Genomic DNA, 12,458 nt, shown 5'->3' on the forward strand with positions numbered 1-12,458 from the left:
ATATATATATATATATATATATATATATATATAACTAATATACTATATAGTATATATATATATATATATATATAGTATAGTGTGTGTGTCGTGTCGTGTTNTCTCTCTCTCTCTCTCTCTCTCTCTCTCTCTCTCTCTCTCTCTCTCTCTCTCTCTCTCTCTTGCGCGCGCGCGCGCATATATGATTCGTAGTTCTGTCATTACCGTTATTATTGCAATCAATACATTATTAAATCTACGTCAGCATTATGATAATAACAAGCCGGTTTGTCCTTTATGAATGCATAATAATAACCATAATCAAGTACTTTATTATTATGGCAACCTCATTTGCTGACACGTAAAATTAACCTAACGTATTATCGGTAATAGAACGCGCGCGCGTACCCGTATCACCCGTATGTGGTTTTGCGAGTGGCGTGTTTGACGAAGGACTTCCCAAAAAATGTAGTTACACTAATACATTGGAATATTTGATTTAAAAGAGTGTAGATAGAATTGTGCGAAGGATTACTCCGATTTTGATAAAAGTTTTCCTGAGATACTACAAGATCATCATGACTAGCACATGTATGTTTAGAGAAATTAAGTAAACATAACCTAAAACTGCCTGTATTATACATTTCTTTTTTATAAAAATATCAAATCAATAGCTTCCTTTACGTTATTAATTATTAAATATTTCTGCATATTAGCTTTGGATTAATATACATCGACCAAAGTTTTCTTGAAATATATTTAGATATTTAGCAAAAATCAATCTTATTGCTCTTTGCAGTTGAAAGAGACCCCAAGAAGAGAAGGGTAAAACCAGTTGAATCAGCACAGCAGTCTTTGCTTGACTTTGATCTTGGTGAGAGTTCAGATGATAGTGATTTTAGAATCGAGGATCATTGCGAAGAATCAGATGATGATTCTGTAGATTCTAATGATGGAAAAGGTAAGCTAGTATTATTGATGCTACGATGTACGAAGTATTTTATATACTACAGAGTGAAAAAAAGGTTTAACTACAAAACTTTATACATTTATCAAAGCTATTTAGAATTTTACCTAGATGCATCCAGATATTATTTTATCCTTGTTGTTTACTGAATGTTAAACAAAGGATAAAATTATATGGAATTTCCAGCAAGAGACACAGTGTAACACAGTCATTACATCCTTATTTCACCAATATTAAACAAAGATGAAATGATCACTATATTACACTGTTACATTATACATATTACACTGTATTTCTTGCTGGAAAACATCAAGTACCTAGTGATAAATAAATGATCCCTGATTGCATCTGAATAATTTTTGGATGCAAATCATTACCTAGATAGCAAGCTGATAACAAATAATATCATTTTGCTATGTGAATAGCAACATATATTTAAAATAGATCTGTCCAATACTTTGCTTGTAAACTGAAATGCTTCCACATCTCCGTCTCGAAAATAACAAAGGATAGATGCCAAGATTTCGCCTGATTCAAGTCTGTCTAAGCGTAGAAAGAAGGAGTCAAAAGGGAACCTTTCTTAATTTGCAATTATAGTAGATATTTTTATTTTGTTCATTATACTTGTCTGTGACACCCAAAAATTATAATAATAATAAAATTTAATCAAACGTTTCAACCTTTAATCTGATCATCATCAGTGATTTTTATAATAACTGATGATAGACTAGATTTCTATGACGCTTGTGGATAGGCCTGAATTCAGTGGAATCTTTCAGGCGTTTATCTTTTGTTATTCTCGCTGAGACGGCGAACAGGTGGAAGCGAGCATTTCAGCTCACGAGCAAAGTGTTGGACAAGCTTAATTTAAAAAAAAAACAAATTGGAGTGTTAGTTACATCTTGTTTATTAAAAAATTTTTGAACTAAAAGATTTTCATCAGTTAGTGAGTTGAAGACTGCTCTATTGACTGCCTAAAAGAATTATGTGTGGAAAAATATTATTGTTGTAGCATCTTAAAGGTTGTATCAAAACTGAAGGTGATCAAATTTTGAATGTTATTATTTCTGATATTTATTAAGACATAGCTAACATTCTAGAGTTTGGTTTTTTTTAAATATACTTTACTGATAATTTAATAAACATAAAATCAAATGCATAAAACTTTGCAGTCACGTTTTTGTCCTTTTGTATTTTTCTTCCATGTTGATGACATGAAAGAAAAAAACAAACAGCAAATTGCAAAGACAAATTATAAAATACATATTATAAAATATTATTGAAAAAGTAGGCTTTGTTGTAAAAATAATATACAAAGAAATAAAGAAATTTATTTAATCTAGTAAATAATGGTTGTTTAATATATATTTTTATAGAAGAAGAAGAAGATGCATCTGAAGAATCTGACGATTCATTGGAAGATCCATTATTGAGAGGAAAAGATGGTACTGGCTTAACTGTGGGAGATGTGATTGAGCAAGCTCGTCAACAAGCTCTGAAGGGTGCGCCTCTTGATGATAAACTAAATAAAGTATTAATTTGCTGTGGTTGCTTAGGAGACAGGAGTGATGACATAAACGAAATTGTAGAATGTGATGGTTGTGGAGTCAGTGTTCATGAAGGTACATTAATTGAAAACATAAGTATACCTGTTCTTTTTTAATTTTTATTTACATTTGTTTTACGAACAAAAATTTTAGGCTGTTACGGCGTATCTGACGTAGAAAGTTTTTCAAGCACTGACTCTTTATGCCAATCGGCACCATGGTTCTGCGAAGCCTGTAGCGCAGGAATCGAAGATCCATCGTGTGAACTCTGTCCTAACAAGGGTGGAATTTTTAAAGAAACAGATGTCGGAAAATGGGTTCATTTAGTGTGTGCTCTATACGTGCCTGGTGTCGCTTTTGGTGAAGTAAGTAAATCTTGTATTGTGTAATTTTTTATATTTATGATTTTTAAATACTAATTTAAATATGTGTGTATCTTAGGTCGATCGTTTGTCAAGCGTGACACTATTTGAAATGGCATATAGTAAATGGGGTGCAAAAACATGTTCTTTGTGTGAAGATTCATGTTACGCACGCACCGGTGTGTGCATTGAATGTGATGCCGGAATGTGTCATACATATTTTCATGTAACCTGGTAATACTTTTATTAACAATACATCTGAAGATTATTATTTGTCACAATTTATGTGTATTATAAATATAAAATACAAGACATCATTTTTATAGTGCACAAAGAGATGGTTTATTATCCGAAGCACACAGTGAAGAAGTCGATCAAGCTGATCCATTTTACGCACATTGCAAATTGCATTCTGATAAATCCCTCGTTCGTAGACGTAGACGTAATTGGCTAGCTTTACAAATGCGTGCACAGTATCGGCAACAGATTTTGAAACAACCTAATCATTTAGATTCGGATGAACAACGTAGAATTCAAAGAAAATTGGCCAAGCACAGACACAAGTATTTAGCTCACAAAGCATCGCGTCCGCCACCATGGGGTAAGTTTTAATAATATTTCTTAACAAATACATATCTATTCTTAAATACATTTCTAAGTAGGTATTAATTATAGTACCTACGCAAAAGATGCCACGTTTATTAACTACATCTGCTTCCGCTTGTCGTCAATTGGCACGAAAGGCTGAATTAATGGGTGTTGATACGGCTGCTCTGGAAGCACAAGAGTCTCAATTGGTGGCGTTAGTAGATGTTAGAAAAAAATGGCATATTGCTCCCGCTTTCAGCGTAGAATTTATTGGTTATTATTTGGATCGCAACTTACGCGTAACATCGATGAAGAGACGATTGCAAGAACTTCTTGACATTAACTCACAGTTATTAAACGAACAACAGAGACTTGATAGAAAATATGATGAAGTGATGAAGGATAATGAAGAACAGATTAGAGTGAATGTAACATTGAAAGAAAAGATAGAATTGTATCATCAAGTACTTAAAAGCGCCGGTTTCGTGAAATCTCTGCCATCGATCGCTGATCTTGTAAAGCCAAGAATAGCACCCACGCTTGGTAAGTTATAGAGTTTAAATCTTTAAAAGCAATCGATACACGAAGAGCTTTCTACAGGTACAGGCTTAGGTGTGCCTACAGCAGCTGCTTTGAAGATGGGTGTTGGATTTCCACTCCCTGTGGGTAAAGGTGCTGAAGGTATACGTGAGGGTAGAGTGTTGAGCAGCCAAGCGCAAGAACAAAATCACAAAAGTGAGCTGACAACCTTACGACATCAATGCGGCATTTGTAGACGTTCGACTAATCAACATCTTCTCGCTAAATGCGACACATGCCATTTGCACTATCATCTATCTTGTTTAAGCCCCCCTTTAGCACGAATGCCTAAGAAAACGAGACAAATGGGATGGTATGTATGAAAACATAAATGTTTGACATTCCAATTTCATTACATTTTTTAATGTTGTAATTTGCAGGCAATGTTCCGAATGCGATAAGGAATCCTCGGGATCAGAAGTGGAACGTGTGGATACATCGGCACCACGTAAATTAAGACATTGTAAGGATGAGGCTAATTCGATGCCTACACCACCACAAGAAGTGCAAGCAGCCATGACGTCAAACACGCCTACTACATCAAAAAATTCTATCAGTAATGTAACAAACGTTACTACTCCTGACACACATACAACACCAAAGGTATTTATTTTGATAATATGGTATTACTACTCTATTATTGTTTATATTATACTTATTTTATAAATAAATGAAGATTAAGATTTAACTCTGGGGTAGTATAGGTATAAAATATAGATATAAAAAATTTTACAGCTAACTATTAAACCAGTGGGACCGCAACCGTCAACCGTAGAATCTACCCAAATATCTGAGTCGATATACAATCAACAATCTGTTAATAATATCGCCATAAGAGAAGGTTCACCAGAATACATGGTAGCTTCAGCGGATGGAACGGAAGTGGTTTCTCAAAGAAGTGGGAAAAAAAGGAGAAGGTGCGAAATGATCGGAAGAAATAATTTATATGTTCATCGTATTTAAATAAGTATTAAATTATTTAATATACATAATACATAATACATATAAATACTTAATATTTCTTAGGGAGAAGCATAAAAGATATTCTCCAGATCCGATAACTGGAATCAAACAGAGAAAAAGAAAGCATAAAAGAAAAAGTTTAGATATAGAAAATCCAGAAATTCAAAGCCAACCAGAGATTCATAGAAGGATTACAATAAAAGTATCTATTATTTTTCCACTTTACCACTACGTCGATTTGAACATTAATAATGTTAATTAATTAAATATAGATAAAACCAATTCGTCGACCGGAAGGTCACACAGACTCGGAATCGAGCCCGCAAATGTTTGTAGCCACTTCGAGTACTGAAATTACATTGCCACCACCACCACCTGTGCCACCTCCGGCTGCAAATGTACCTCCAGTAAATGTATCTGTGAATAGCAGTGGTCGACTGTCAACGGGAACGAAGAGAGGGAAAGATACAGACCTTATGACACAATGTAACGTCTGTGATACTCCCGGCACCAACCAAAATCTCGTTATGTTAGTACTATATTAAATGATAATTAGAATTTTTAAATTATAGACGCTAAAATTGAGTATTATTATAACTTTTTATGTCGTGTATTTAATTCTTGCAGGTGTGACGAATGTAAGAAGTGCTATCACTTTACATGCTTAGATCCTCCTGTGAAAAAATCTCCAAAAAGGAGAGGATATTCGTGGCACTGTGCCGACTGCGATCCTAGTGTAAGTTCATAAATTTTTACACTGCCCATAGACACACCAATTTTTTAATATTAGATTAATATACTTTCTATTTTGTCTCTATATACATTTATAGAAGTTTTTAAATAGCAATACAATGTGTATAAAAGAAATTATTTTTTATAATGTAATTATAATATAGATAATAATTTCTCTTTTTCTATCCAACATTTAATTAAGAGAGAACGAATTGCACATACATTGACAATAGAGACATATACATTGATAATAGAGACAATAAACTAAAGTTATGACAAAATATAAAGTACTTTAATCTCTACATGAATAAATTGATTTGAGCTGGTTTCTCGAGGTGAATTAAATAGAAAAGATAGATATATCGTCTTATGAAAATTAAAAAATTAATATTACAGGGGAATAGGAACAAAAAATTTTTTATCCAATGTAAATTAAATTATTATATAATATTTATTTTTATTTTTTTGTGATGTACAGCAAAATAGAATGATATCTTGAAGCATTCTGAACTCCATTTTGTGTCTTCCGCTTATTGTCAATGTGGATATATCATTGGCACATTAAACACAATAAAAGAAAGAGACTTTTATAGTAAAAATATTTCTTTCATTTCAGGCCTCTGAAACTGAGACTTAATATCAACAATTTTCTATCTGCAGCTCCAATTCTACGTTTATATAAATAAGTTATTCAGTGTTATTCTGTTTTTTTGTAAGCAGGGACTCGGACCGAAAAATTCGATTCAGATAACAGTCCGAGGCTAAATCCAACTTTTAGTTTCTTTTACCGTACCGAGTTTGTTTGGATTTCAGTCCTTTTCTGTTTTCGGTAATTATATAACGATCATAGTTACACTGGAAATTCAAAAGAACTGGAATCGACATTGAAACTGAAAGTTGAGTATTTTCGGACCATAATTACCAGCCAAAGTAACCAACCGAAATTTTAATCCATAATGTAATTTCGATCCAAGTCCCTGTTTGTAAGACACGAGAACACATAGAAGAGAGAAACTTTGCTGTAATTTGAAGAAAAATGAATTCTACGAAAATTTACTGCAATTCCACTTAAAACTGATTTATTTGAAATTTAGCATAGTTCACGCTACTTATTTCTCGTTGTTTCTTTTACTGATTTTTTTTGTAATGCTTTGTAGTTTTATATAGGAATTCTACGATAAAAGATATTAAATAAATTATTAGATATTAAATAAATTATAAAGAGAGAAATAAAAGGAATATACAAAAGAATATTTTCGCATGAGACAAGAACTTTGATATTATTTTACATGCAAAATCATCAGAAATGAGCAAAAAGCAATTCATCATATTCAGTATTTAAAGAAACATTGATATGTGATAAATAATTTATTATTCTCACAATAGTCACTGCGTTAATATTACATTTTGTACATTCTAAATTAAATTTTATTATTGTAGTAAATAAAAATTTAATATTCATTATCTGTTTCTCAATGAAATTGTCATATATTTACAAAAGAGTAGCATTGATGTCAGAAGCAGCGCTATAGATTATGTAACATTACTCTGAAATAATATCCAGTCTTTCTTTCTGCCCCGTATAAATCCATTTCTAAACTGTAATGCACTCATAACTGAATGACCTTTCACAATTACTTTCATTGTTGAGATCCAACTTGATCCTTTACATGTGACAACTAACGCATTACTTTTCCGATCAAATCTTGCGAAACCTGGAAGAGGCTTACCACATTAATCATGCACATCTCATCTTCAAATATACAATAATTATATTTTCAGATAATTCATTTTCTTCCTAGGAATAAACTGTTTCCAATCCTTGGTACTTACTTAGTATCACAGCGAATCATGCAGGAATAATGATTAATTACCTGGTATATCCACATTTCTTCCATCTTCCGGTTTCGACGTCTGCCGGACATCCAACAATTTTATAGTTACACCATCAAACTTGGTTTTTAATGGGTACAATCCTAGAAGAGCACGCTGCAGATCATAAACGTTCTTCGCCGTCATCTCGTCCCATTTCACTAAAGAGGTCTTTGATGCAACTTTAGGTGCTACAAAGTGTAATCATCAAGAAATAATTTAAGTAGTTAAATATTAATGTATTTTGTCGCTTAGTACAGCAGCAAAAACAAATTACCATACGTCACACCTAATTTTCCCTGAGGCCTCGAGGAAGATAATACCTGTGGCAATTTTCCTATCACATCAATTAGAACATTCGCACCCAGCTTTGCTAACTTCATATTTAATTCTGGTCGAGTTTCATCTGCATGAATATCTATCTTTTCCTGTGTTACTATGTTTCCAGTATCAAACCTGCAGTAACATAGAAGTAATAAAGAACCGTCTATTGATTTAAATGGTGCAATCGAAATAATATTAAGATTGTAATATTCATTCTTCTACCAATAAAACTTGAATGCAAATGACTTTATGTTTCTTTATCAACTAAAAAATTAGAAAAATAATGAAATATGTACATAATATCTATAAAATCTTTTGTGTTGGAGAAAAGTAAAACCTCACTATATATTAATTTAACAAAATATGACTAAAATCTCCTATGAGACCTACTGAAAACAATAAAAAGAAAATACGAGCAAGAGAAAATGTTTCAAACTATGTGCTGATCTTTCAAAAATAATATTAAGAAACAAATTTTTAAAAGACTTTACTTTTCTGCTATTCTCATGATTGTAATTCCTGTCTGTGTGTCTCCTTTCATTAAGGTATAAATGTCTGGAGCTGCTCCTCTCCATCGTGGCAATAGACTATTATGAACATTTAACATACCACTACGACAAAAAATAAGTATATTAATAACAATTTATAGATTGAATACGTGTGAATAAATAAAGTGACTTACAGTGGAAAAGAATTTATAATATTTAATGGTATCAGATGGCCAAAGGCGACAACTATCCCGATATGAAAATCCTGTGGATTGTTTTCAAGAGGCCATTCATTAACAACGATTCCCTTCTCTTCTGCATACTGTACAATAACATTCTTTTTCTCTTTACACACTGATACGACTTCTAATCGACAGAGTTTCTTGGCTCTGCTGTAAATTAAAAAAAAAGAACAATAAGTATTCACATTTCTTCTATTATAATATTTAATTACCTATTAAATAAAATTTAAAAAATAAACTATCGGTAAAGTTGGTACTAACTATTCATTATACAAGCTTCGTAAACTTTCCAGAGAAAAATTACTCGTTCCGAAAAACAATACATTCCAGGGACCACTGGCTGGAGATGAATGCGACTGTCTCTTTCGAATGTGATGTGCACAGTACGAAAAGGTTAACTCACGTGATTTATCATTTCTCTTGAATGTTGTACGTAAGTGCAAGTGTATTTTTATTACACGAATTAGAAATGTAATGTTCAACATACTATATTCTCACAAAGAAGATTTATGACTAGCAATTATGAAGTAACGTGTAAAAACATTCGCATCTCCATCACACGTGTGATACTACATATATATTATACATATGTGTTTGGAGTAAAACAAATAAATACGATGCCGACATACACGCGTTTTTTTTCTAATCTAAATAATCTAAAATAGTTTCCATTCGTTAATTTTCATTCATTAAAAACTTTTCATTATCAAAGTGTCCCATCAAACTTACAATATGACAAAATAACAACTTTCGTTGGTTCTTTATTTGCAAACTGAATAAGCAACATATATGTGTAATTTCTAGAAGTACTTAGAATATAAGAGGAAAGCACGTAAAAACAAATTTAACAAATAGATTTATTTAAAGTATATACATTATTATATAAAATTTTTTATGCTCCTCATCTATGCTCCCTGTCTATCGAAGACGGCCGGCCCTGGGAAAATTTTTGAGATTATCAACAAAACAAGGAATTCAAGGAAAGCAGGGAGCACAGACTCTTGCAAAACGCATAACACATAAGGCATAAGGAGTTCAACCAATCAGAATTCTTTATTTTATGAAAAGGAAGGAAACGAAAGACTTTAATTTTCTTATGCGTTACGTGTTATGCAAGAGTCTGTGCTCCCCGCTTTACGCTGATTCTATGAGGTCAGTAATCAGTAATCCTAAAGCCGGGTTGATGGAAAAACGGAAAGCGGAAAAGAGGAAGCCAATCAGAACTTGCGGAAAGATAGAAGCAAACAAGTGAAATGTACCGCCTATTACGATTGTAAGTTCCGATTGGCTTCTACTTTTTCGTTTTTCACTTTTCCGTCAAAATGTGAACCCGGCCTAAGTCTTACCGATAAAGTTGACCAATAGCCAACTTCACCGATTAAGATTAAAAATTTCCAATTACCGACTCATTATAAAATCAGCATTACTTTTACAGCCTCATCCATTACTGATACTGCCATTGTAGATCACTCAATAGTCATACGGCACATTCGTGAGGAGGATAATTTATAATTACGTTTAGCAGAACACAACAATTTTGCAACCATTTTATGATTCTCTGCAGAGATTGGACCATTCCTCTTGATCTAAAAATATAACCCAATCAGCGTAAAGAAAAGTTCCAACAGTTGTAAAATAAACGTTCTACTAAACGCAGCCTATGATTGCTCGATTTCTAAGCTTATTCCTAAAAGTGACTCCTAAAGGTACTCCTTTTCATGCTGACTCTCGACGCTTATTTTTGGAACAGTTCATTTGCACGTAGTTCAATTGCCCACTGCCAATCACAGCGACTTCTGCCTAGGAAATTTTTTTATATTTTTTTTAGTATTGTGATTGGCTTGTGCGCAACTGGCTCATGTGTAATTGCTATATACGCTTATTTTTAGCATCAAAATAGGTCACAATTTTTTGATTGAAACTGACGCTTAATATTGATCAATTTTTATCACGTAATCTGCTTTGACGCTAAAAGTGAACGTCGAATTATGAATTATTACGAAAAAGTATTTTTAATCCATTAGTTTCACTACTGCTACTGCCCATTGTAGACCACGCATAAGTCCGAACTTATAATATTTTAAGTTTCAATCCAGCAAACGAGAATGGATTGAAATGAATTGAAATGAATTCAGATTTTCAGAAATATTGATTCACAACTGTTAAAATGAATGCTTTTCAATCCTGAACATTTTATTCATTTATAAGAATTGCATGGAGCACATCTCTATGCCTTTCAATTTGAAAATAATATTAGCTTTTTCTGTGCACACACAACACATTGTGAATACTGTTTAATTCAAAATTTTGAATAGGAAATGCAGTTTTTCAATTGCATCCAACTGAATCTAATTGAATCCAATTGAATCCAATTAAATCCAAAAAAAATATTCGCTATTTAAATACGCATTCGAATAGAAAAAAATTTCAATCCATTTTAATCCATTCTCGTTTGCTGGGAAACTGTAAGAAATTGACCAACTACAATCGAATGCGAGGAGAGTGATTCGTTCATTCCTTAAAAAATTGTAGATCCAGGATAATTCTCATCATTTTTCCTCGAAGAATTTTTCTTTATTAACTTCGATGATTTTGAAAAAGCCATCTGTTTTTTGTATTCTCTGATATCTTGCATCATACACATTACTCCGATTTTTTCATAAATTGTCAATTCTAGACTTATCAAAAAAGTATATTTTGTCAATCTGTCTGTCTGTGAACATTTCTACTCTATTTTCGAAAAGATAATAACAACATGATATGTGCAATCGAGTTCTTTCTGTTAACTTGGCCCGATAACACATTGCCCGATTTTTAATTACTTTCGTGTTTCGAATCGCGACGTTCGAACATGTTCATGTTTTTCTCTAGTGAAATTTTTTAAAATTGTATAATTTTTTAGAATTTTTATTTAATTTCAGGATTTTTCAGAATTTCTGTATAATTTAATACCTTCTTAGAAAATTTCTCAAATTTTTTATATTAATCGAAATAAAAGATATATACTGAGAAAAACTATATATCATGTTATCTTTTCTAGAATTTTATACATAATTTGTAAACTCTAAAATATTCTGAAATTTTTCGTTCTATAATTTTTAAAGTAAACTTATGAAATTTAGAGAATTTAACAATATATACTTTTTCAAAAATGCTCATATATTTAAAATATAACGAATTTCTAAAAATATATATGAGATAATGCAATAGATAGTAAAAAATATTGTATATTGTATGAGATAACAAATATTGTATATTGTATTTTACGAATAGCAAAAATTTGAGGGAGAAAAGGTAATGGCAAAAGGAGCAGGTGAATTATTTCTCGAAGAACTTTATTGAAATAATTTCCCCAATAAGCAAAAAATATTTTGGGATATTTCAGCAACATTTTAGGAACGTTGTAACATTTCTTGCTGAAAAATGTTCCAGAGATGTCTTTGAACATGGATATTTCATGCTGCGAATGTCACATATGACTATAAACAATATATGATTTGCTCCCTACTTCTTCTATATATGAATATTATATTAGGTGTACAACTTTGCTTCCGCCGTTTTCCTATAGATGGCTTTAGCGGTAAGCGATGGTCGAAATAAATAAATTGTCATACAATAAACTTGGGCATCTGTTAACATAATCCCATAGAAACGCTAGTCGATTTATGTCTGCATCATAAAGTTATTCTCGATTGAAAATGTCAGTTTACGAGCCAAATTCTCGTCATTTGCGGGAGGTTTTAATTTTTTGCTTCAATATGAAGAAATCTGCAGCTGAGGCTCATCGAATACTCTCAAATACTTATGGTGAGGTC

At 32.1% G+C, this 12,458-nt stretch overlaps 2 protein-coding genes across 2 annotated transcripts in view; one reads left to right on the forward strand and one right to left on the reverse strand.

Moving 5' to 3' along the window:
• Window positions 1-6,354, forward strand: part of LOC105617825 (PHD finger protein 14) — a 7,294-nt gene extending 940 nt beyond the window's left edge. Inside the window, exons 2-14 of the mRNA XM_012199377.1 lie at window positions 779-940; window positions 2,323-2,568; window positions 2,647-2,858; window positions 2,935-3,089; window positions 3,182-3,456; window positions 3,531-3,986; window positions 4,044-4,335; window positions 4,403-4,625; window positions 4,758-4,939; window positions 5,049-5,187; window positions 5,258-5,514; window positions 5,613-5,721; window positions 6,334-6,354. Of these exons, the coding sequence (XP_012054767.1) occupies window positions 779-940; window positions 2,323-2,568; window positions 2,647-2,858; window positions 2,935-3,089; window positions 3,182-3,456; window positions 3,531-3,986; window positions 4,044-4,335; window positions 4,403-4,625; window positions 4,758-4,939; window positions 5,049-5,187; window positions 5,258-5,514; window positions 5,613-5,721; window positions 6,334-6,354 (2,729 nt within the window). The remainder of the gene's footprint in view (window positions 1-778; window positions 941-2,322; window positions 2,569-2,646; window positions 2,859-2,934; window positions 3,090-3,181; window positions 3,457-3,530; window positions 3,987-4,043; window positions 4,336-4,402; window positions 4,626-4,757; window positions 4,940-5,048; window positions 5,188-5,257; window positions 5,515-5,612; window positions 5,722-6,333) is intronic.
• Window positions 6,355-7,250: 896 nt separating this feature from the next.
• LOC105617826 (methionyl-tRNA formyltransferase, mitochondrial) lies at window positions 7,251-9,128 on the reverse strand. Its single transcript, XM_012199378.1, has 6 exons — window positions 8,905-9,128; window positions 8,596-8,793; window positions 8,405-8,524; window positions 7,867-8,045; window positions 7,592-7,780; window positions 7,251-7,432 (listed from the first exon to the last, which is right to left on the reverse strand). Exons 1-6 carry the CDS (start codon window positions 9,126-9,128, stop codon window positions 7,251-7,253), a joined length of 1,092 nt encoding a protein of 363 aa, XP_012054768.1.
• Between the last annotated feature and the right edge of the window lie 3,330 nt (window positions 9,129-12,458).

This window comes from Atta cephalotes (genome assembly GCF_000143395.1).
Source record: "Atta cephalotes unplaced genomic scaffold scaffold00014, whole genome shotgun sequence".
Lineage (NCBI taxonomy): Eukaryota > Metazoa > Arthropoda > Insecta > Hymenoptera > Formicidae > Atta > Atta cephalotes.